Source organism: Eleginops maclovinus, chromosome 12, assembly GCF_036324505.1.
Source record: "Eleginops maclovinus isolate JMC-PN-2008 ecotype Puerto Natales chromosome 12, JC_Emac_rtc_rv5, whole genome shotgun sequence".
In the NCBI taxonomy this organism is placed as follows: domain Eukaryota; kingdom Metazoa; phylum Chordata; class Actinopteri; order Perciformes; family Eleginopidae; genus Eleginops; species Eleginops maclovinus.
In genome coordinates, this window is record NC_086360.1 from 28,646 (window position 1) to 54,416 (window position 25,771).

Consider the following 25,771-nt stretch of genomic DNA (forward strand, 5'->3'; position numbering starts at 1 on the left):
CATAACATTTTTAACAACTTCATGGTTTTTCTTAGGATCATACCAATTAGATTGTAATATTTTCAGGCTGTCGTAAATATACAAAACTATCGTAAACATCCGATTTGAAAGCAATAGCACATTTACACAAAAATCGAAACATCACTGATGACTTGTGGTTTTATTTTATTATTTGTCTGAAAGATACTGATATGAAGTCGTTGAAGACAGTTCCTGTATCGGCCGGAGAGGAGCGCTGTTTCTTCAGCCTACACCCGGCAAGGCAGGAATGTTTATTTGATTTTGAAAAATGTAATAACAATTAGATTTTTGTTTAGGAAAGATTAAGACAAATATTTGTTGCATAACTTAAATGAACTAAGCAATCGTGAATCATTAAGTTACACTTTTCATTTTAACATCCACCATGACAAAGTTCTTTAACAAGAACTTACAATTAAAACGGATTCACCTTAAGCACTGAAAAACTCCACAAAAAAAGCTAATGATATAAGAAGCTTATCTTAGCTGTGCCGTTATAGTTAATGAAACTGTAAAGCATGTTTTTAAAAAACGTTATAAAAAATAAGCAAAATAACTGCTCAAGTTTAAAGTCTGCTGCTGAAACAAAACCATGTAATCTCACATCTACTATCTAACTTTCGGAGAAAAACAAAATAGATACATTCTATACAACTAAATGGCTTATCATGAAACTCACAGATGTTCAATAATTGATTAAAGATGATGGTAAAAAAAAAAGAAATTTCCTTCACCCCTTCTGTTATAGAAAAAACCCCACAGTTGATTGGTTTGGAACAGATGTTTCACAAAAAGGCAACTGGCACAGTGTGTGTGGGGGGGTTAAATGTGAAATCTGAACAGCAGGCTCAGAGGAGGAGGTTCAAGGCCGGCGGTCATATTCGCTGATCTTCCTCTTGATGTGTGACAATTTGGATCTGAGATATTTACATCTTTTCTTCTTGATCTGGTAGCCAGGGGTCTGCACATTAAAGAACACCAATCAAAAAATGTTACTTTAATTAAAACATCTCTGTATTACCCTGCAAAGAACAAAACAGGTGGGAATGATTGCATAGGCCTTACCTTCTTGAGATTCTTCAGTCTGCTGTATTCCTCCATGGCGTCCTGAAAATAGAGCTACTGGTCAATCATCTGATCTATTCCATATTCACACACAAATTGGATAGATGCTTGGCCAAGGATTCTCAGCCCTTGACCAGATTTTAAGTCTAAACATTGCCCAATGTAACTATGGCATATACAACTTTTCCCTCTTCAGTCACATTAGGTAAGGGGAAATAACATTTTAATAAGCATGAATCAAATAAATCTAGGTTAATTTTTGTCTGTAGTCCTTGGTCATAGGCTGGAAAATATTTAAAGCTAATTTTCCATGTTCTCATTACCTGACCACTTTATTATCTTTAAATGATCTTAATTCCATTTGGAATCATAAGCATGTATGTATGTAGGCTAGTCCTTTGAAAGTGAGTGGACGGTTCATTGTCACTAAAGAACCAATTCTCAAAGTCACTACCACACTCACCAGGAACTGTGAACTACCCTCAGGGTGTCGGTTCAGAGCTAGGTCAAGCTCAGCCAGGTCCTGGTTTATGCTGTCCAGCTCAGCCTGCAGGCTTTTGTACTCCTGGTGCTCCTGGTCAAATTCCCGTTTGTAGTTTAGACGCTCTTGCTCATCCACGATAGAAGGAAACAAACTGCAGATGCAAACGGTTCGACATTTGAGGACTTATTATATGACATCTAGCCTTGTTAAGATACTGTACATGTTATCACCCCAGATGGATTTAGTGGAATACATAACAAAATAAGTTCAGCACAGCTCTTTATATCAGCTACCAGACCCTGTCACATCCACTCACACATAGAAGTCCTCATCCTCCAGGTCATCTCCGGACTCCACTCCAGTGTCATAGTCCTTCAGCCTGGGCTTCAGGCCGCCTACAGAACTGCTGATGTCTGAGTCTCTGCAAATGGAATGATTGATTTGGGCCATTTATTTCAGGATAACCCACATTTCTGTATCGGTATTTGTATTTTGAAGCGTTTATATTTCCTTTAGTTTAAGTTTTCAGAAAGGTTTCATTTTAGTCTTTATCATTTAGTTGTAGTTCTTTGTGTTAGGTTCACTGGGTTTATTTTAATTGAAGGAAGTTGCATGATGCACAGCTTACCCTGGCAAGTAAAGAGGCTTGTTTTGGTCCAGCTGGTCCAGATAGTCTCTGGACCCCCTGACTTTGGGATTGTAGTCATTCACCAGCACCTCTGGGTCACCAGACACATTCTTCACCTGAAACAAGAGACAAGGTCATAACATTTTTTGTTTTGGAGTTTGTTCAAGTTTGGTTACAATTTGCGTTGAACAAATGTATATTTCATTAAAAAGGGACACTACTTGTTTAAAAATGAATATCAGTTTAATAGTGAAGGCGTTGGTCTCTAGTCTGTGAAAAAGATTTGTCTCTGTCTGTTGTGGTTCTTGAGGAGACTTGTTAAGTCTCAGAAAATAAGCCTGTTGATGTCATCAGAGCATGGGTTAGCAGACAATACATTCTTAACAAAAAGCCTTTGTTACAAACTAGGGGTATTAAAGGGGTGAGTATTTCACGGGCATGGTGGGAAATGTTGTCACATGTTGTGAAATGAACCATCAGCAGCAGAACCTGACAAACACTAAGGAGCCGGACACCAACAGACTCAACAAGCTTATCCACAGAACATGTGATGTTTTGGGTGTTGCTGGACAGAGGATGCTGTCCCAGAACAATTTAGACAATGTCTCCAACCCACTACATGACACGCTGGTGGGTCACAAGAGTAGCTTCTGCTTGTCGGCATTTAACAGGAAGTCATTCCTGCCTGTAGGCATTAAAGTCACCTCCAACTGTTCCCTGGCGCTGGACAGATTTGGCAGTCTCATGCTTTGGCACCTCCCTATAATGCATGTACACTTATACCTGTATTCCAATATGTGTGTATTTGTGTATTTGTACTGTGTGTGTATTCAAAAATTAGAAAAGTATTTCTTTGTTGTCACAATGGATCATGTCAATAAATCTGATACCTTTGGAAAGTCTGTTTATTTCCCTTTTAAATTGTGCCACATTTATGAGGAACATGTATTTGTGGGATTGGTTGCGTCCCTGAAAAAAAAAAAAAAAAAAGCTTTTCTTTGCTGTTGCTCTTGATTCTTATTTTGAGCTTCTGGTCCCCCCAGGTGCTGCCGACCAGGTCTCTGATCTGACTGTGCATACAAAGACACAGAGGCAAAGCTACTTTCATACTTCTTTAGCCTATTTAATATTTTATTTTATTTATCTGCCATTTTATTCCATTCTTAAATGGACTAAACTTTAATAAAAACAATTACTCCCAGGGTATGTTAAGTATTTATGATTAATTTAATAATGTACATAATAACAAAACATCAGTCTTAGTAAGAAAATCTTTAGTGGGATTTATTATCTTGATTTGAGCAAATCCATAATCAATCAATTGTCTTTTGTGCAGAGGTTATTCCAGAGGCTGCTCTCATAATTGACTTAGTTTAGGTTTCAACAACCTGTTCTATTCATACGAGAAACAATCTGGTTGTATACGCCGCTCACCAGGACCAACCGGTTCCTCTACTTTCCCCTGCATGCCTAAGTACACCAATACATCAGTACCATCAACAGGTACCTGAGACAATGTCTCTCAGCCAGCACTGCTGACGAGTCAGACCACATTGCTGGGAACGGTCACCCACCTGAAATAAAAAACTATGTTGGCCAAAGTCCCCAGAACACAAACCATGATGATGTCATTCATCGAAATGAAGGAACACTTTTTTTTTATTAACGTTTGTTTTTCCATCATTCTTTAAGGTTATTTTTAAGGTTTCATTTGATGATTTACAGTCTTATAGTTATTGGATACATTTTTATTTTTAGATTGCATCCTCCTGACAACATGGCACCTGACACTAAGAGTGATTAAACAGACCACACCCAGAAACTGCAAAAGAAACCATTCTTGCCTTCCCCAAGACTCGCCCCAAGGTGACTATGAGATATAATTCAAGGCTTTATGGGGGTCTGTTTACAGATCACACAAACACTTTTGTAAAAAAAAAGATAAAGAGTTTGCAGTCAAACTACTAACACACCGGCGGAAACAGCGATAGAAACATAAGTTACTGTCAACATCCTGAGCTTTGAAGGTTTATAACTATATCCGACGGTATTATGGGATCTTGTTCAACTCTTTATCGAGGCTATTTGACTTAACCTGAGCGAGATATTCAACCAAGATGCCATGTTCTTTATGGCTGACCATCCCATCAAATAAAAATTTTGTAGATGTATAGTGCATCAATTTACTCACATTTCTCCCAAATGTAACCTTAAATAATTGTTATCTTTGGAAAGGTTGTGATCTTTAGACTTTTAATTTCTTTCCCACAGAATTGATTAAAGGAGGTTTTAACACAACATCAAATGTTGATTGCCTAATTGAAGGGGCACTTAAAATGTGCATGTCAACACTAAGCTAACCATGTGTTTTGAAGTACTAATTTTCACATACACTAACTTTACTCTGAAGTACTTTGTGGAAATGACCTGATGTACTTAGTGTTAGATGTTGAAAAAAGGCACATTGAGTTGATCCATTTGCAAACAAGTCACTCAACCCACAAAAAAAAATATCCACTCACCCACTCCCCAACGCTGTTGTGAAGACCATCATTGACCATCTTCACTTCCTCCCAGAGAATGCGATCCTCGCCCCAGCGCCTGATCATGGAGCGAGTCCTGACTGCAAACACCAGCAGGATGATGAGACCGACAAACACCAGGAAGCCCAGGACAATTGCTATAGCCTGCAGGAAGAACAGGACTTAATGTCAGTGGGCTGCGATTCCACCTGCTAACATACATTGTAAATATCGGGGCTGACTGGAAGCAGGAGCTAACACAAGACTCAGATTGCTGTCTCCACAGTAGACTATGTATGAAAACATACACTTTAACATATAATACAACATATAATGTTCTGTCTTCATAAACTTTTTTTTGTTATTACTTTTCAGGTATGTTCAAGAAATTGGTATAGCTGTCAGTGGAAAATTACTGTTGACTATATTGCTAAACTAAATAATCTATCTATGCAAACAAACTACTGGACTCCTGTTGGTAATATTAATAATGAATTATCAATAATTAATAATCCTTCTGACTCTGATTCTGATAAAGGAACTAAACAGTGTTTTACCCCCCATTAAAATCCAAAACCCTATCGCGTCCATTGAAAAAAGAGCAAATCACACCTCTTGGGGCTCCACCACGCAGTAATGGTAGAGGTACTGGTTGAGGAAGATGCCTTGGGCTTGGTTCTGGTTCTGGTACTGGGCACACAGTTGGCGGATCTGGGAATAGGCCATTGATCCTGTGGACTGGGCTGTTGGGTTCACGGCCACAAGGTACACAATTGTGGCGATGATCATCAGAAATGCCAAGATGGCACAGATGATGATGGTTGCTAGGTAGAACTTTGGTGAGCGGGCAGCATTTTGCCTTGAAACAACCAGCACAAATATTATTAGCACGGCTATGAAGGCAATGGCAGAGATGGCAATGAGGAAGGCTTTTCCAGCTTTGGGGTCCATTTGTGTTTCTCCATAGCCATAGGAACCGCCACTACCTCCTCCATAGCCACTTCCAAATGAACCAGTGCCGCCATATGAGCCACCGGCCCCATAGGATCCACTGTTGCCATATGAACCACCGCTGCTATATGAGCCACCATAACCTGGCAACATGCCAGCTCCACCTCCCATACCCATGAGGCCCATATCGTAGTCCCAGACCAGTGTGGAGGCCACGCAGGCAAACACAGCAACACACATGATGATGATGATGATACACAATATCTTCATGACTCCAGGTGGGGAAGTCCAGCGGTAGAATTCAAGCTTTTTATCTCCTGGGTAGTATGAAAAGGTTGGGTTGGACATGGGCTCACTGTGCCTGTGTCTGCTGCTGTGGCTGCAACAGAAGAGAACAAGGAGCAGTGCTCAGTACGTGTTGTAAAACAGAGTGATCTGTGCACTGCGGTGGGAGCAAGAATTCACACTTGAATACATGTTACCTCTGAATACATGTTTAAATGAGCAGCGAGTTTACTGAAAAAAAGTAGGTTATTGCAGCTAGCAACAGAACTGGGAGAAATGTATGGATTAGTCTACACACCTTAAATGCAATGAGCCAAAAGTGTTTTCTCTGAATGTCTCTGACAAGAAGTACAACAACTGAACATTCAGATTCGGATTCAGAAAGTGTTTGTCACCTTGGATCAATCACCAAATTGTTGTGCACTGATGTTTTTGATTAACATTGTGACTAATTGACTAAACGAAAAAACTGAATAGCCTTCCAATTTAAGCAATTTTCAAACAGCATTATGGATTCCAATACAAGTTACCACGTTTCTACTGACAAATATTTGTTACAGACAGTGGCGTAGCTAGGCCCATTTTTGTTGAAAATGTTTTAAAGCCCACCCAAATGAACATTTTTAAGTAAGCTCAAACTCTTTTGAGATGCTGCCAACCCTTTCTGCCAAAAAGCTGTGAGTCAAAAAATAGCTCCATTCCACAGCTTATCCAATACAATGTCATTTATAAAGCACTTTGAGATAAGTCATAAAAAAAAGGGTTTCCATTTAATTGAAACACTTGTTACATAAATGAGGCAAAACATATAACTATAGCCAGACACTTGTGACATATATGTTGCCCACCAGCCTTCATATAAAATGTATAACATTGAAACAGCCATTTAAATCCACTGAAATTTGTCACTTCTTCATGTTGTTTTTTGACTGTAACTTTGGCTTTCACTAATGATTATTTTCATTATTGATTAATTGCTCATAAATTAATCATTAATCCATTAGAATATGGTAATGCTTGTCGATCACAATTTCCTAGAGGAAAGTAGAAATCATGAAATGCTTACATTCCAAAACCCGAGTAATATTGAATATCCTTATTCTGTCAACAATTAAATGAGACAAGGAAAAGTAAATAAGGTGTTCATTTGAGATATTTGAAGCACTACATGATTGGTACTTTTGCTTCAAATTCACATAAATAAATATTCACTTATCAGAATCAGAATACCTTTAATCAAACTAGTTGCCAATAAATATAGAGAGACACAACAGATTATTTTGTCTGGCATTTCCCAAAATGTCCGACTGCTCCTTCAAACAACTACGCTGCAAATGTTGGAACCATCAGCTTCTACATAAGTAGGTGCCCAGAAAAGTAATAATATATATACATTGGCTGCTGAGACATGAGGGGTAAATGTAGGTCAACTTACTGTTTGCCATTACTGGGACGGTACGGTTGGGGGCTGCGTTTGTGGTACGGCATACTGTTATCCCCCTGGATATCTCACCCTGCTAAGGAAAAACAAAAAATAATAAAAGTGTTGTTTGTATAATATTAACTATTAATTTCACTGCCTAGTAAACAATATGCCACAAAACAGTAGCCATGTGATACCTTTCAGAGTTTCACCAAATTCAGATTCCTCTTTCAACATAATAAGTGGTTACTGGTGGTTGAGTTTAAGCAGCATGTTTTATACATTTTAAGTGTACATCAAATATAATTAAGATTAGTGCAACCAATTTATAAATGCGGTATGGTGTGTTGTTTAGAGGTAAATAAAAAAAATAATAATAATAATAATAAATAAATAAAACAGTAACAAACTCCTAAATGCAGCCCTACTGAAAATAAAATGGATGCCAAAACATAAACAATATAAATGTACTCCTGCTTATTTGATGTTAGAGTGATGGATAGATTGCTTCATTCAAAACAAATCTTCAAAAAAGGACCTTTACCACCGAGATGCTGTTCAGTTGTTAAACCAAAAAATTAGACACGCTTAGACTTCAGGTTTGTTTGTGGTGCAACAAAGCAGCATTGGGTGGAGATATTCTGTCACTCAAACTGAATGTCTGTTTCCAAAAGCGAGCGGCTGACGAGTGAAACGGAGCATGGTTAGCTAGTTTCACATTGAAACATTTTGATGTTTCATAATTTCTCCTTCCATTCCAAATTAATCGGCGACAGGGAATTCACACAACAGAAAAATAGACAATGACAATAATTTCTTAAAGATTCACATTAGAGAGTAACCCTTCGTTCATATTGTTATGCTCCATCACTGTAAGGACGACTAGAGGTACATATCCACAACAAGAACTACAGAACAGAAAATGTAGGTTTTCCAACGCAGAAAACAATTCGGATTATTCAAGGCAAAATATAGGGCTCGCTTTGAAAATACACTTTTTATACCTCACAAATGCAACTCCGCTTTAACCGAGTAAATGTTTAGGGCAGAGGACAGCTCATATTTGTAGATCCAAGATCTAGTTTTAATTTTGAAGTTGACCCACCTGTGTGATGAACAGTCTGCCCGCGATGAAGAGACGAGAGCAATACAACAGTGTGCGCGCAGACGCTGCGCTTGCAGGTGTGTTGGTCATGTGACTTTTGTTCCCGTCACACAGGTAGAACCTGTCCTCTGAGGTCACCGGTACCAGGAAACGACTCTTCGAGGGACTACACACCCTGAGTCCATTGTGAAGTACAAGCTCCGAGTTTCAGTTGGGGGACAGACCTTTTAGTACACTCCGGAATAATTGTTATGTATTTTAAATTCAGGTTTATCATTCATCAAATTAAATGAAACAGGGTTTTTTATTATAATTTCATTAACTATATTTCTTTAAATGTAATATATTTTAAGTATTATTTTATTAATATTTTATATATTTTATTTTGACTTTTACAATTTATTATAAATCATTGTAAATACATTCAAATGTGAATGCCATATAACCTGAGGCAGAAAGGTCTGTCCTGCTACAGGAAGAGGGCAGAGCCAGATCAGAAGCCATTCTATGGTGAGCTCACTGACTGTTCATAATCATGAGAGAGGCAAGTTAGGGAAATGTGGATGTAGACTTGGCATGTGGCCATAAAGCTAGAAATGGCATGCAGTCCAGTGCATCCAAGTCACTCTAGATTTAAAAGTTTGTTCAGTGTCCTTTCATTTTGTGAGTTCTTTAGAGGGAGGACATTCCTTACTAAGCAATTCATTTACCTGCACTGCAACTACAAGCTTCTACTTATTATAGTATCCAATGCCAACAGACAAGCTGACAATCCGCTCCGTGGTTGTATTCTATTGATATTAAGCCTGAAAAATGTTAATAGAATAGTTTTTTTCTTAAAAAAAAAGCAAGTCCCAGGAAATTGTAACAACAAATAAAAAGACAATTTATGAAAATGTAAAAATGCTCTGATTGTACCCTTTTTGGAACTCCCCTATTCTTCACTCCTGAGTTGTACTTAAACAGTTAATGACACAGGCAAACATGTACAAAGTACAAAATATATACACACACACACACACATATATATATATATATATATATATATATTTATACATGTACGTCATTGGTATAAACCAGTAAGACTTACTCAGTGGTACAAAACAGTTACATATGCATATCAATCGAACATACCATGTTCAAAGTTTAGCAAGTTATTTCAATTTAAAAATACATCTGTTATGTTAAAAATTGTGATTTCAGTAACAGTTACAGGGTAGAGAGACCATTCATACACTCTAGTTTTAATTCAAAGTTTACATTGTGCCTCACAGTTTGAGAGAAGACTACTGGCCAGTAAAAAAACAGTAAGAGTATCATGGCAAGCAGCTTATCCCTCTGCAGTGTCACACATGTAGACCACAGTAAAGAATCCTAAAAATAATCAGTTGAACAAAAGACACTGCTGATACTTCGATTTGTTCATCATTGGGTCAGCCTTAAACAATCAACTTCCCCATGAGATTTATCTACACAGTGTCTATGCCTTTGAAAGACCCAAAAGCGTGCTTGATTTTAATTTTACCCACACTCAGATAAAAAGATCCTTTAATTCCTTTTACATTTGGCTATAATCACCAGCTTGTGGTTGTATGCCTCTGCCAACCAGTCATTATACAGATTACATCCGTGACCATCCAAAGTGTCATATTATCCTATACTCAAAGCAAAACTTTGCTTTTGTAAGGTCACAGTGAACAACAGTGAGCTTGTCAGGCTAGTTCCCCTGCTTCAAGTCTTTGATGTGTTCTGGAGACACAGCAATTAAGTCATATAAAAATGAAAAAACAAAGCATGTCGATTGTTCATTAAAAAAGTGCATTAAAAATGCATCTGGGCTTGCTGTGTGAAGGTAAATATGAAGGACATCAATACTGGTTACACTTCAAACATTTCAACTGATTTCCACTGAAGATATTTCTAACTGTGAAAAAGTTTTCCCCATTTGTTTCATCCACATTACTCACAGCAGTGACTGCAGGTCCAGCTGTTCCAATGTGATAATGGCTCATTTACAATTAGAAGGTGTGGGCAAAATGAGGGCCTTTTTTCTCCATGTCCAGACACAGTTCCCACCTCATCCCCCTCAGTTCTGTGTGCATCAGAGCATGTTGCCTTGATGACTTCAGTGTTTAGTTGCTATCGCTCCAGTCCATGACCTTGTTATACTCCTGAATCTTTTGTTTGATATGAGAGAGCTTGTTCTTCAGGTACTCACACCTCTCTCTTTTTTCCAAATATGTTGGATCCTAAAAAGAGAATAAAAGAAATAAAATGATTAACTGCCTGTGATGGAATTGCTTTTACAGGGACAGTCAGTATAAAATAGTCTTGCAAGTTCTCCTTTTTCAAACAAATGTTGTTGTATATCTTGGACATCATCTATACTGCTTTTTCTTGACTGGATTGTTTTCTACTACCATTCATGGTAATTTTTTGCTTCTTCCATTTTCCAAAATTGAACCTGAGAAAAGGTACTCTGATGATGTTATACTGGAAACTACACATTTATAACAGATATTCTGTGTAACCAACTGCGGACATTGATCTTGAAAGATTTAAGTATTTATCCGTCAAGGAAGATCTAATCTAATGAGACAATCAATTAACTCGGTGCATGCTAGAGACCAAATGAGGCAATAGCTTGGCCTCTGCTGCTTTTTTTAATATCCTTCCCTTTTCTGTTTCCATCTCATGCAATCCCACTATATTATGGATGTGTGATACAAAACCAGTGGCATTACAGGCTATCAAAAGTTTATCGAAACAGAATCAACTTTCTAAGACCTTAACCAGAAACAGCAACTGTGGACTCAGTGACAGTGGATGGATCCTCACAATTCATGATGTGTACTTACAGTTTTCTTTTTCTGATACTCCTTTAACATGTTACTGATCCGCTCCTTCTCCTGAAACAAAATGTGAATGTTACTGAACATAGATATGTGTGTGGGTGGGTGTGTGTGTGTAGGAGCGAGGGTGTTACCATTTGGCTGGAAGGCCTAGAGGGAAGATTGTGCATCATCTCGTCCATCTCATTAAACTTCCTGGCCATGGCCTGCACCTCAGCATGCAGCTCCTTGTACTCTGCGTACTGGTCGTTGAACACAGCCTTGTACTGGTCCCTCTGCTCCTCGGAGCGGATGGTGGAGTATTTCCTGTTGGAGACAACATATATGTTTGCACAAGTGCGTACATTCAAACTAAATTAACATAAGTCTTCAACAGATCTAAAGATGGGCTTGCACAAATGCCGATAATCATCAAATTCCACTACTTTCAGGATACAGCTGACGTGGTCCCAAAGCTTTTGTAGCAGGGCCCATCTCCCACAGAGCAAGCATCGTCCTATCTACTCAGACTACACACCCTCAGCCCAGCGGATACTTTGCTGGTGCCCTGGTGTGAAATATGTTCTACTAATTCCAGGCACAAAACAGATTAGAACCTCAACTTTGAAGACCCGACCAAGGCAAGTTGTGACCGTGGGAGACAGACAGAGAGAGAGAGTCAAAATTGGAGCTACAGTACATGATAATGTTACAGCCTGTGGTACAAGCTGGACAAATGTGTGATTGTTTATTACACTGCAGCTGAATACGCTGTATGGTTGGACTATAGACAAATATGAGTTATGGTTTCTTTTTTGTAATTGTTTTCATACTCCAACTGTAAGTGTTAAAGGTTGCTTCAGCTTTTGAACAAATACGTGTCTATATACATGCAGTAATGTAGTTGGAGAAGGGCCCTGTTCCAATTTGTTGTGCCCTTTCATTTTTGTTTCACTTCTTAACCCAAATATAAACATTTGAAGTCAGATTTTGGAAACATCCAAGAGCAGACCATATACTCGGTTGCAGAGCTATGATTACTGGTAGATACTGAAGATTAAAAACAAGGCGCAGTTCCTTTCATTGGCATTCATCTATCATTAAGGCCCTAACGATAGATGGAGTCCACGCTCCCAATTCAGAGTGCCATAAGCTAAACAGGAAGCTCGGGTCATTTGTGTCATGATTTATATCATCTGCTTATTTATTTATATGTTATTCATTATCATCATTAGAATATTTGATTTATGTATTCTTATTTGTATTTATTTTAGATTAATCTGTAATTAATGTTATCTATTTTATGTATGTATGTATGTATGTATGTATGTATGTATGTATGTATGTATGTATGTATGTGCATATATGTTCTATGTGTATGTATGAATAAATAAATATAATATGTATTTATTTTTTTGAGAATCATCAGTGGACGAACTTCCCTTACAGTGTATCCCTGCTAAGCTGCAAGTTACAAAAATAGAGGATTAGATACTAAAAAGTCTGTAATTTGGACAATCTCTACTTGTTTTGCCTAACTAAGATTGCTGAAGACATAAACTTCATTAGGTTAAGTTAATTACTGTAAAAGCAACTGTCTATTGTTTTAAGACACATCTGAAAACTTTTTGTACCTTTTCTTCAAGATCAAATGCAGACTATACCTGCATTTTGAACCAGATAATTTCTAATAAATTCAGCGTTTTTTAGCATGGTTGGCCTCTATCTGACACCGACACATTTTGAAGAATTTTGGCAGTTAATTTTATAAATGTTGCAGTGTTACACAGTGACACAGTTTTGGATTTCCAATCAAAGATTCCATCACATTTCCCCCAAGATGGTTTACTTTCTTCTATGGAGAGCTACATGTTAAGAGGGGCACCCAAGGACTAAATGAAGCTTAAAAGCTGAATATTTAACTGTGTATGTTAAAGACCTGCGAATTCTGTGACGTATTACAGTGAATAAAAAATATTCTAATAAAGCTAAGTATATTTGATCAGACTTGCATTTATATAGAGCGTTTCTAGCGCTGTTCACACAAATTCATACACCGATGACAGAGATGTCATACAGGTTGCCGAACTGCACCTCATCTAATGTATGGCTTATTTGCAAACGCAGTAAAAATGTGGCTTAGTATAAACGGTAACAACATTTAAGTTTGTTTTTGAGATGTATATAGTTTAACATTTTGAATAGTTAATGCTTTTCAGTACTTCCTATGAAAATGTGTTTCAAAAACCTACATGAAATTGTACAAGAGGCTAAACTTTAGCTTTCCTATACAGGGTTTCCGAATACAGCAACTTATATTTGGAAATCATGATTATGAAAATAACACTCACGCCACATAGTCTGCTATAACGACAGGTTTGGGGATGTGTCCAGCTGGAATGTGACCTCTGAGGATCTCTGGCTCCAGCACCATTAGAGGAGCAGCCGAAGGGTTGTCCATGATGTCAGGCTGGAGAGTGGGCAGCGGGGTCTGCTCCGAGACTCTGGAGGCTGGACCCAGCTACAGTACATAAAGGTTTGTGAGCTCACTTCCTTTGCACTGTGTTATATTCAATGTCTGTAGCTGAAAAAGCATTGATACTTACTATGGACAGAGGGACTGTTGATCCAATGGTTTTCATCTGGGATTATGGGAAGAAGAGATGGGAAATTATTATTTAGATGTTCAAGGTTTCATCAGGGGTTTCTCCTAATGAGGCTGCTTACACATCTTTCTAAATGAAATACAATTTCAGTTCAATGTTATATTAGTGATAACATGTTTTAGCCACCTCAAATAAGGCCCAATAAAAACAATATCAGTTTAAGTGTACGTCATAATTAGAAGGTGTTTACAGTTGTACCTAGCTGTGAGACAATCGTAACCATTAGGGAACTGAGGCTGTTATATCCATCTACTCTTACCAAAGCAACCAGACTCCATTGAAAACAACTGTAGGCCTACAGAGAAGGAGGGAGTTGCCGGTCCAGCGCTGCCTTTGTTTGTTTTGGTTATTATGTGACTTTGGCCAAAGTAACATAAAATACTTGAAACTAAAATGTTCTCAATATAGTTTGAGCCTTTCTTAAAAGTACAAAAAAAAAAGTGTGCTGATGTCCCAGTCAACAGCAGTACACTGCTCAGCTTTACTGGGTGACCCCCGTCTTTTAGAGATGGCTATTATTTCATCCGCAACCGCATCACAAAACTCATCATCCGTCCGCCATCCACCCTAACCAACGTTTTTTGACCAATTTTCAAAACCGCACCCGCCCGCCATCCGCCGGTTGTTTTAAGGTTTATGCATTTATTTTTTGCAAAAAGAAAGAAAGCCCGAATATAATAACAAGTCATTCACATTATAGCCGAATTAACTACGCACTAATTAACTGTCATGTCAGGGTGAAAATAACACCAACGCACATATCTGCTCCAAGACGGCTGTGGGTGATTGTGTCAGATGTACCTTCTGGATTCTGCTCGCACCATTTGGAAAGCGAAAGGTGCCAGAGTCAGGGCTGGAGAAGGGAAAGCGGGTCTGCCGAGATTTGATGCGTGACCCAGCTTACAGTACCTAAGGTTGTACCACTTTTCAACTTGTTAAATTCAATTCGAGCGAAAAATGCATTGATACTTAGCCTATGACAAGGACTTGAATCCTGGTTCATCTGATTTGAAGAAGGAAATAATTATTGTTTAATTATCAGGGCCAAAGCTTAAATTTCTATGAATTTTGTCATGTTAAATAATGATAACATTTTGCCACTAACTGATGCCAATAACCCTATCTTTATTTAGTCATAATTAGACAGTTATGGTTTACTTTGACGTACTGTGGCCCAATCGTTCCATAGGTAACGAGGCTGTATATCCATCACTTTACCAAGCAACCAGATACCTTGAGGGTAATATCCAGGACGAGCCTATTCTGAAGACGTTAATGTTGACTGCATGGGAAGAGAGCGCGTCTTTTTTCAGGCAGACAGTTATACCAGCAGGCCTAACAATCATACAAGACACAAACTATGGGAGCCTTGATATTAAAGAAACTTTTCCGACCTTATTTTTCCTTGGTGTTTATTTCTCCCTTTTTGAGTTTGTCATGTAGGTCTACCACCTTCGCCGGCGTTGCCATCGCTGATAATAAACAGCAGCATGCATAGACGCGACTAGGCCAAATTATTGCCTGATGAAAATTTGACTATTTCAAAGTGTGCTCAGTTTTTTTCCGGATGTAAGTAACAATATTTAACAATGTATATATATTTTTTATTTGATTGGTTCAACCGCCACCCGCCCGAATGTAATTAAAATATTATTTTTCGTCACGTCATCCACCCGATCAGCGGTTACAGCCGTGGACTAACCGCGCATTTCTACCGTCTGTCATACACTGGCTATAGATACAATCGTATACTGTGCAACAAATATACCTTTAAATTGTCTGTGTTCTAATACACCTTCTCTTTTAGACTTAGAAAGACTAATTTTCTATGCTCCCTATTTTCCAAAATTCAATTATCACTGTCAAAATTAAGAATGAAATAAAAAGAAAAATATAGAAATGTGGGCAAGATATTACAATACACTGTGGGAATGTCACGCTAGGTCCAGTCATTTGACATTACCCTGGTCTTAACTTAACTGTTTGGGTTAAGGTTTGGGTTAGGGTTGAAAAATCTTGACACATGTTTGCAAAATAATGTTTTAATTTTTCCCAAAAGATGCTGCTCGTCTCTTCTTCTCTGCTGCAACTTTACAAAAGGTTGGGTTTGCCACGCAATCCTTTTATTAAAATAACTTCAAGACAAAACTTGCAGCTGGATAAAGGGGAAAAGGTAACTTTGGGGATCTTTCCCTAAAGGTTTAATATGAGCCCAAGCCCAAAAAGGACAAGTTGTAGTTGTAAGGGTTATAATATTACATTTGAGTGTTATATAAAAATACGAGTTGGTGTGTGTGTGTGTGTGTGTGTGTGTGTGTGTGTGTGTGTGTGTGTGTGTGTGTGTGTGTGTGTGTGTGTGTGTGTGTGTGTGTGTGTGTGTGTGTGTGTTTGAGTCAGACCTCATGTGCGAGCCCTTCCTTCTTCATCCTGGCTGCTTCATGTCTCCACAGCTTCAGACATACTCCTGCACCGATGAAATAGAGAGCCATGGTGATGAAGAGGAAGACCATGGCTGCTATCTGGCCGGCTTCAGTGCGACAAAACGCCCCATTGACTCCATTATTGAAGACCGGCAGGTTGCACAGCCCCCCTCGAGTGGTGTCCCTCACATACACTATCCCTGCTGCTAAATACAGCACCGCCAACACTAGGTTGATGGAACACTCTGTGACTGGCCACCAAGAAGAGTCCAGAAGTATGGCTCTGTAGTATATTGTCATCCCAAGAACGACCATAATAACAGTCACTATCCACGCTAGACCAGCCACCACTAGGACAAAAGGTGTTTTGGGGCCTGTGTAGTAACCACTGCTCTGTCCATAGGCACTGGCACCACCACCCAGCCCCCCAAACATCTGTGGCTGGGAGTATCCATACATATTGAACCACTCGTTGTCCTTATGAACATAAGCACAGACGCAGGCAAACACAGCAGCTCCCAACAGCAGCTCCACACAGCCCAGGATCCGCAGCAGGCCAGCCCAGGACTTCATGTAGGCGTAGCGCAGGTGGTACTCCTCCACCCGCTCATGGTAGGTCAGAGCCGAAAAATTGGTAGGCACCGCAGATGCAGAATCAAGAGCTTCAGCGCCAAGCAGCAGCACGTCTCTCTCTTTCTGAGAGGTGTAGCTTCCCCCAGATCCGCCGTAGGGGTCCCGATATGACCCTTGAAGAGAAGGAGATGGAGGGGGGGAGTTGGGAGGTGAGCAAGGGACTCCTGCTGTGGTGCGGCAGTTGGTGCTCTTACTAGAAGATGGGGCAGGGGAATAAGAGGCAGGTAGATGTTGTGAAGGAGGGGGAAGGACCCAACCCATGCTGTCATGGGTCCCGCTGCTGCCACGGAAGAAATTCTTGACCGAGTCAGGAATGAAGCGGCGAACCGGCTTCATATCCATGGTGTCACAGTCATCCTCCATTGGCTCATCATGGCCAGGGTGGGGGAAGGATTCAAGCCCAACAGCTGGCCGTTCAGGTAGCGGGGGAGGGGGAAGTGGGTCTAAGCTTACTGCTGGTACTGTTCCATGTAAGGGTTCCGGGGGGGCTGGAAGATCCAGGTCATGCCATAATGATCCCACAGGGACCTGGTCATAGTGTGGGATGTCTCGCACCCGGTCAAAACTGGACCCAGAACTGACTCCTCCTGAAGACATCTGGACCTGAAAATGTTCGCTACAGAGGGAAGCGGAGAGGATTAACACTAAGGATTCAAACATCACTTTTTCAGTCAATCACAATAACCAGTGATTACGAACATCTCAGGGCCAAATTAACAGATATTTTCACAATTGGTTTTGTTATTTCATAGCTGCTGCCTAATTTAATCTATCACAGCTAACTTATACTATTCTTAAATGCAAAAAATTTAAAAGTACAAGTTCTACCAGTGTTATTTGTGTTGAGAGGCTGTACATTAGCTGTATATTGGAAGACAATGTACCTCACAAATCCCAAGACATAAGTTTAAGAATATTTATCCAGCTCCTATTTTGTGTCCAATTATAGGAGCAGAGTGCTCTCTTCAAATGCAAACATGCAGATGAGAACTATCAACCTCAGGTCATCCTAGCTGATATATGAAGAAAACCCCCTCAGATTAGAGTAGTTTTACCCAGCTTCTACTATCTTTTTGCTTTTTTCTCCAAACAGAATGACAATGACACAAATGTTAAAATTGCCTACTGCTGTTCGGTTTGGACAAAGTAGACTTAACTACTCTGTAGTAAACAAAGGTGGGTATATAATGGTCTGACTGCAGGAGACAATGAGTCATTCATTAGCTTGCATGGTGATCAGAAAATCATATTTATTTTTATATTTGAAGAAGAAAGCCTCTTTGTCTTCAGAGGAGTAGTCGTCCAACATGGAGCTGATTGTTTAACAGCAGCATCCAGTCGCACATTGAATATTCATCAGTTGGTTATATGTTGGTTTACTTTAAACAACGTGTACAAACATTTACCGACCTTGTACAGATCCGGATGAAATGTCAGCGTGCGTTAAAACCTTTGGCCACTCGTAGAAACAGATGTCTATAGCCACATAACAAAACCGGTAACAATGTGTTAACATTTTAAACAAAATCACAATCAACACCACAAAGGCGACATATAGGCTAACCGTCTTGTTTAACATTAAAAACAATTCATTTGTTATGAAAATGCTGACTTACCTGCCGATAATTCTTTGTGTATTTTTCTCATAGAAACAGGTACTGCTCGCCCCTCCCTCTGGTCTCCGACACTCTCACACTGATCTCAGGTCGGAAATCAATGAGCTCCGTGCTAACCTAGGTTTAATTAGAGGAAAGAAAACTGATCCAAGAGCAGAGCGTGGAAACTCACCTGGCCAGTCTGACCAGCCTGACCAGCCTCACGGTGCATTCAGTGTCTACTCTAAAATCTGACTTCCCACTTCCGAATTCAACCTACATTAATAATTCCAACATACAACATGTCATACTGCAACATGCAATCATTTCTGAATGTTTCATTTAGTTCAGTTAGTTGTACTGTTATTTGTTTGATTTCCTATCTATGTTGTTTTATTAATTTATTGTATTATATTGTCTACTCTAAACACGTTAAAGGACTTTTTCTTCAGCCCAATTTGGTGCTGTATTATAGTAGCAAAGACTAGCAACTCTGGCTTCATCTTCTGGCACAGTTTCTTGGGTTAACCTTACTTTTAATAATTACTTTAATGATGAGTGGGTAAAACCATATAGTTGCACATTTTATGCTCCACTTGAATCCTGACTATTAACAGGCATGGTTTCTTCATCCTGAGTACTTGAGCTTTGTTTTTGCCAAAGTTCCTCTTTTGATAGAAATACGAATATTGTTTAAACACTTTCCAACGTTCCTTGTGAACAGCTTTGCTGAGGGAAAGCATGTCTATTTTATCCATAGACACGCTTTCCTCGCATTTTGACTTAATTACTGATTAATGAATACAGGATGATTAAATATCTTACTGTCATATTACACCCCCCCCTCCCCCCCCTCCCACACACACACACACACACACACACACACACACACACACACACACACACACACACACACACACACACACACACACACACACACACACACACACACGTTGGGTTGAAGTAACACTGGATTTGTTTGACCAATCATATGTCTGCACCAACTTCCGTATTCAGGACTTGGCAAGCTTTGATTGGTTGAAATCAGCAGTAACGTTTGAATGTGCCCGGATCTGAATTGGTCGTTCATCTGTTGTGAGTCTCTCGCCGATTAGAGACACAAAGATGGAGATACTTCACGCTTTACACGTTTTCGTCAGATCACTGATGTTTTTACTGCTGTGGTCCAAATCTGAAGGAAGAGAGTCGGAGCTTAACCAAGTGACCTGCGGCTCTCTGCTCAAACTGCTCAACACTAGACACAACGTACGTCTGCATTCCCACGATGTTAAATATGGCTCAGGTAACTTCACCCGACAATCACATGTAAATAAGACTTATTTAGTTTCGATGAGCAAAGGACGCAGCTGCAGCATGCTGTTCGTAGAGATACTTCACACATCTGAAAGCTGCCTTGCTCATTTACAAACAACCCAAAACTGCAATATATAGCAAATACCACAACATAGCAGCTAGTACATTTTGATTGTGTTAGATTGTGTGTAGAGGATTAAGCAGCATCTTTCTGTCTGTAACCTGCAGACACCTGCCTCTGATCCTCAGCCCGTAGAGCTGTTCCGAGATCGAAGAGCACTGTATGAACCACCTTACAAATACTACAGCTGGACATTTAATCTAAGCAATATTATTCACCACCTCTGTCCTACTCCGATATTAAGAAGCGAATCTATAAATGTGTGAATTAGGTTACATAATAGGTTTTCTGCGTTTGTCCACCAGGCTGAACAACCATACATCTTATTTGCTGCACGTCGACGTTAGTTTTTGCAACGCCCAATGCTTCCCCAAGGCAAATTATCCGTATGTGTAAACCTACTTAGCAATAAAGTAAAATTAAGAGTCCATCAAATCTAACCTATAGACCTGTTAAAGACATTGGCCGTTTCCATATGTCTCCTTAGGCGTACATTCAGTTTCGACAGACCACTGTGCTTCCTATGAAGCTCCTGCTGTTGGGGGGTTGAACTGTTTTGCTGAGTTAATCAAACAAATTACATTTTTGCAAATGTTATAATACATTAAGTATATGAAAACTTATTCAGTTAGATAAGTTACAAGATGCTTACTGATAATGTACACAACTTCTAATCATCTCTGGCAAAGAAGAATAACTAATGTTTAATTTGACTGTCTCACATTTCATATGAGCTCTTCAATTCACATGGATGTTGGCATCCAAAGTTACATTAGTAGCTCTCAGGCATTCTGCTTAAACATTTGGCCCCTCCCACATGTACACGAAGCATTTGTTTTTATTATTTTTGTTTAGCACTAGTAAGCAGGTAATTATGGCCACCAATGATGAACTATGGAGTTATAGCACAATCTAGTGGCATCTTGAATACCAATGCAACTTTTGAGAACAGAATGACTTGAATTTCCAAAACTTAAAGGGTCGTGTTTGGACAATATATCGCAAGGAATGTTTAAAAATAACCTCAATTGGTTTCAGCAGAGTTTTTCTGTGAACAGCAGGTTATTCAATGCTGAAAATGTGAGAGAATCATTGCATGCAAAAAAACTACTCGATTTGATGCGGCTTTTAAAAGCCAAATTGGTATCCAAGATTACACAGAAATGTTTGACCTATTTAATGGTTTTGATTATTTGTCACTTTACACTGAGCTGTGGATGCATGGAATGGATTTGTTTTTTTATTAGTCTAATACAATGTCACCCTTTTTTTGTTTTTCCAAAACTAGTCATTGAGCAACTTTTTGCAGCGTTAGTGAGAGCTAAGTGGCAACCTGTTCAGCATTTTCACATTCAAATGACCGTGACATCATACATCTGCATGTCCACATCCTCACAAACTGATGGGGACTTTTCAAATATTTGTATATGCATTGAACGCTGTATATGCACGCTGAACAACAGTGGTCATAAAATGTATTGTACGAACACATTGAGAGCGACCAGATAAATAAGACAGACGGAAGCTTTGATAAGAGTTTTGGATGACTTACTGTATCAAGATCTTTATAGAGATCAAGAAAAATCAATCCAACTATTCCTCCTTTATGTCAGTTAGCCTTGATTCCTTTGAAGAACTAACACCGTGCAGTCTCGCTAAAATAATTGTTCCTGGATGGAGCAGGTCGTTATTGCTAAGGTATGACACCAGCTGTTCTACAACTACCTTTCCAACCACAAATGCTGATGGGTCTATAGTTGCTAACTTCTCTGTCGCCACATTTAAATACTAGGGCGGCAATTGCAGTTAAAAAATCTAAAGGAAATATACTTTATTTTAGTGATTTTCAAATGATTTTATGTTGCCTCAATAATACAGTTGATTTGAAGTACTTTAGAATCATCACATAAAATCAGAAAACAGTACACTCAAACTGTGGCTCACAGCCATGTGTGAACAAAGTTTCAAAACTCAACGCAACGTCCTTTACTTCTTCACTTCATCATGCTTTACTATTTGTGTGTGTGTATAGGCAGTGGACAGCAGTCTGTGACTGGAGTGGAGAACGCGGATGATGCCAACAGTTATTGGCAGATTCGTGGAAAGCCCAACCGTCCCTGTCAGCGGGGGGAAGCCATCAAGTGTGGTCAGGGCATCCGCATAACACACATGAAGACTGGGAGAAACCTCCACACACACCACTTCAGCTCACCCCTGTCTAATAACCAGGTCAGAATAACTTTTTACATGTCTTTCACATTGAGACATGGACATTTACGGAGCCCTGTGTCAAAGAAGAAGACTTCTAGGAATATGGAAACAAATTATTTAGACAAGCACATCTTTGTTGACTATTTGTACTGTTCTTGTTTTCCCTTACTAACTGTGTGGCTTGAAGGAGGTCAGCGCCTTTGGAGAGAACGGCGAGGGGGACAATCTGGATGTGTGGAGTGTTCAGTGTGATGGCATCCACTGGGAGCGCGATGAGGCTGTGCGCTTCAAACACGTGGGCACCGACGTCTTCCTGAGTGTGACCGGTGAGCAGTACAGCCACCCCATCCGCGGCCAACGGGAGGTTCACGGCATGAGTGCTCCTAACCAGCACAACTGGTGGCGCTCTATGGAGGGCGTCTTCTTGCAGCCCAGCCAGATGCCGCTGCGCCACGACGAGCTGTGACCTCACCAGCATGACAACAAACATGGGACGTTCTTTAAAAGTGGGAGGTTTATAGTTTTCCTGGACCAAACCACGTCATGTGTGAATGATGTAGAATATTAGACTGATGACTCATCTCTGTTCATGTAAATCACTCAGGGTGGTCAGAGGTGGGGGCATTAAAATTTCACAACAGTTTAAAGAAGATCATTGTAATGTATGTAGTGCATATGGAATATATCCGTTTCTTCCGAAGTACATTTCTTAAGGGAGAAAACACAAAAGGCTAAATTACCAGCTAGGCATAGTAACCACTAACTGAAAGAGCCACATTCACTGTTCACTGCACACATGTGGATAATTAAATCAATTGAAATGTTAAAGGGCCCTGTGTTAAATAAAACCTTTGTTTTAGTGCAAAATTGTGCTTCTCTTGGATTTTAAAGTTAAGCTCATGTTCATGTCAACTTGAGATTTTTGATCTGGTGAAAAATGTTGAAGAGTGGGGATGTTTTCAGAAAGAATGAGTTGATTGTATTTATCAGTAGTGACAACAGCCCGCTATCACTCTCAAGTCATGCAGCAGACAATTTGCCTGTCAGAGTTCTATATTTCAATGCACCCCCATTTCCATTTTTTTGTGACAGATGAGGCAGTGTGACCACATCAGAGGAACATTTATTATGGGGACCTATGAGCAGGCTTTTCTGACTGTACCTGAACTGCTAGGGTACCTATGCTTCCTGCATGTTCTCAGCTGATGGTCAAGAGGTCAACTTCTCTTCACCTTCATTCATGCATGGGGGGGCTTCTATGTTGTTGATCATTAGCACTCTGTTGGTATAATTGATTCATTAACTGCTATATGCTTATTTTCTATTTATTCAACAAGTGGTCTGTTACTCCGTTTCTTCAACAGCATAAAAGTGGCTATGAAACAGTTTCACTATTTGCAAAAGTAATTTTCCAAAAATCTGTAATATATCTCAGACAAATGTTTTTGTGAAAAATCTGCAAAGAATAAAACGTTTGCAGATGTGTCGACATGACAAAGCTTGAGCAGACAACAGGAGGCATAGTATTCAATGTAACAGTTACAAACCTGGGCTTAGGTTTGTCTGCAATGTACAGGGTGCACTTTCTTTATGTCTATTACACTATGTCTTTAAAAGTTATCTTATATCTAAGGTCAAATTCTGAAATAAAGGCTAACAATTGTTTACTGATTTTCCTTTCCTCAGGTAAGACCAAAACAATTCAATCAAAAGATATCAACATGTCAAATATTTTCTGGTGCGATTCAACATGAAAACGGGAAGGCTTGGGACCAGCTTTTATTTATTTTTTCTGAGCAGAGAGCAGCTGTTATGCCGGGTTTAATCCTGATGTAAGTTCATGTTCCCTCAAAGTGGACCTTTAGAGACAACTACATCCCAAAAAAGCTTCCTGTGTCCTGTACTTAAAAGCAGGGTTTGGGTTTGGCTGGGTAACTTCAGGGTTAACTGCTTCAATTCTTACCGGTGTAAGCCAGTTTATATAAATATCTTCTAATGACCAACAACAAAAGTAACACGGAATGCGTCCAGTCGCAGTACTGTAAGTACATGACGCTGATCTGTCCAATTTATCATTCATATCACATACCTTTTTGACTTATTTTAAGTATTCTTTCTACACTATGCAGCCGCAACCAATGCCGGGGTGGCAATGGTATTATCCGGGACCTTTCCCGGCCCAAACCATCGACCTGGCGTGATTGGCCCATGGGGAAAATAGTTGTAACTAATTTTTGTCACTTAGGCTATCTTATTCTTGCATTAATATCAATTCAACTGTAGTCTGCATAAATTCACCATTGCAGCGCAGCTGCCTGCTGCATCACAGCAGATTAAATAGGTTCTACCATGTAAGGGAATTCTCTCCTCCCAAATGTTTCAGATGGTTTGGCCCACGGCTCGTCTTTTAAATAACAACGGCGCGAAACAGAGCGCGTCAGTGATGGAGGGTAGAAAGAGGCCAGGTGGAACGGAGAGGGCTAAGCTTAAAAAAAGACAGGAGGTGGCAGCCAAATGTGCCAAATTGACAGATATGTTCTCAAGACAAGCTGGTAGGTTACTGAGAGATATGGATAATAGGCCTGGTTGTGAATTTGATCAAATAGGCTATAACGTGGCGAACGTTTGCAATGTCAACTCAACTGTCATCTGACTGCTTTTGTTGTTAAATATGTAAAATCTCACAATTTATATGATTTAGAAGTGTATTCCTATATTCAAAGAAGAACCGAACACTTTCTTTACATTCCAGTTCTGATGAACAATTGCTTAACGCTTTATCACACTATCTCCTCATCAACTGTAGCCTGCATTCCCACAGGCGCGCACATGTGGTTACTAACGCAATATTAAATAGGGACGATCACATTTGTTGTTTGATATTTGTTATTAAATGCATCTCAAACATGCAATTAAAATAAATATAATTATTTAGAAGTGCTGTATGCAAATATTGTACATGGTTCGCGTGTGCAGGAACAGGGGCAGCGCGAGCACGTTGGGGTGTTTAGTTGCCTTTTTTAATTACTGGAGAGTCTGCACGCGCGTTCTATCCGCGGGAATCAGCATCATGTTTCATGTTCAAGCCTTCCCCTCCCATTTATTATAATGTGAGCTGAGCCCGCTCAGACCCGTGCAGGGAATAGACTGTTCTATTTTCAAGTTGCAATGAGCACTTATCCGGACACCGCGCGGGCACGACGCTTTGATGTGAAAGGAAGAATCTGTTTTCTTGTCGATTTCTATCCATTTCGGACTGAGCACGAATGCAGATGCAGAGATGTTCACGTCCCGTGCTTGCTGTGTGTAAACGAACCGAACACTTGCTTTACATTCCATTTTTCCATTTTTTGACAAACAGTTTCAAATGTGCTGTCACGCTTATCTCCTCTGCAACTGTAACCTATTTCGTCTCGCCGTCATATCGTGCATTTCCACAGAGGCGCGCACACTGTGGTTATCAACTCACTATTAAATATATTTTTTTATTGTTATC

General features: G+C 39.5%; 2 protein-coding genes across 2 annotated transcripts; one reads left to right on the forward strand and one right to left on the reverse strand.

Annotated features, from left to right (window-relative positions):
* Window positions 1-145: 145 nt before the first annotated feature.
* On the reverse strand, window positions 146-18,598 carry LOC134873250 (MARVEL domain-containing protein 2-like). The gene is made up of 15 exons (XM_063896718.1): window positions 18,445-18,598; window positions 16,381-17,650; window positions 13,922-13,957; window positions 13,667-13,836; window positions 11,471-11,642; window positions 11,343-11,393; window positions 10,625-10,733; window positions 7,392-7,464; window positions 5,333-6,050; window positions 4,721-4,885; window positions 2,199-2,314; window positions 1,887-1,991; window positions 1,550-1,721; window positions 1,087-1,128; window positions 146-982 (listed from the first exon to the last, which is right to left on the reverse strand). Exons 2-15 carry the CDS (start codon window positions 17,629-17,631, stop codon window positions 884-886), a joined length of 3,279 nt encoding a protein of 1,092 aa, XP_063752788.1. The 5' UTR covers window positions 17,632-17,650; window positions 18,445-18,598; the 3' UTR covers window positions 146-883.
* Window positions 18,599-19,675: 1,077 nt separating this feature from the next.
* sdf2l1 (stromal cell-derived factor 2-like 1) lies at window positions 19,676-23,940 on the forward strand. The gene is made up of 3 exons (XM_063898330.1): window positions 19,676-19,932; window positions 22,097-22,293; window positions 22,463-23,940. Exons 1-3 carry the CDS (start codon window positions 19,755-19,757, stop codon window positions 22,739-22,741), a joined length of 654 nt encoding a protein of 217 aa, XP_063754400.1. The 5' UTR covers window positions 19,676-19,754; the 3' UTR covers window positions 22,742-23,940.
* Window positions 23,941-25,771: the final 1,831 nt, after the last annotated feature.

Bases quoted from the DNA above. Each gene is read 5' to 3' on its own strand.
- sdf2l1 (XM_063898330.1), top strand. From the start codon at position 19,755: ATGGAGATACTTCACGCTTTACACGTTTTCGTCAGATCACTGATGTTT. The intron at 19,933-22,096 runs GTAACTTCACCC...GTGTGTGTATAG, and splicing joins CGATGTTAAATATGGCTCAG to GCAGTGGACAGCAGTCTGTG. The intron at 22,294-22,462 runs GTCAGAATAACT...TGTGGCTTGAAG, and splicing joins CACCCCTGTCTAATAACCAG to GAGGTCAGCGCCTTTGGAGA.
- LOC134873250 (XM_063896718.1), bottom strand. From the start codon at position 17,631: ATGTCTTCAGGAGGAGTCAGTTCTGGGTCCAGTTTTGACCGGGTGCGA. The intron at 11,643-13,666 runs GTGAGTGTTATT...TGTCTCCAACAG, and splicing joins GTTATAGCAGACTATGTGGC to GAAATACTCCACCATCCGCT. The intron at 4,886-5,332 runs GTGTGATTTGCT...TTCTTCCTGCAG, and splicing joins GCGTGGTGGAGCCCCAAGAG to GCTATAGCAATTGTCCTGGG.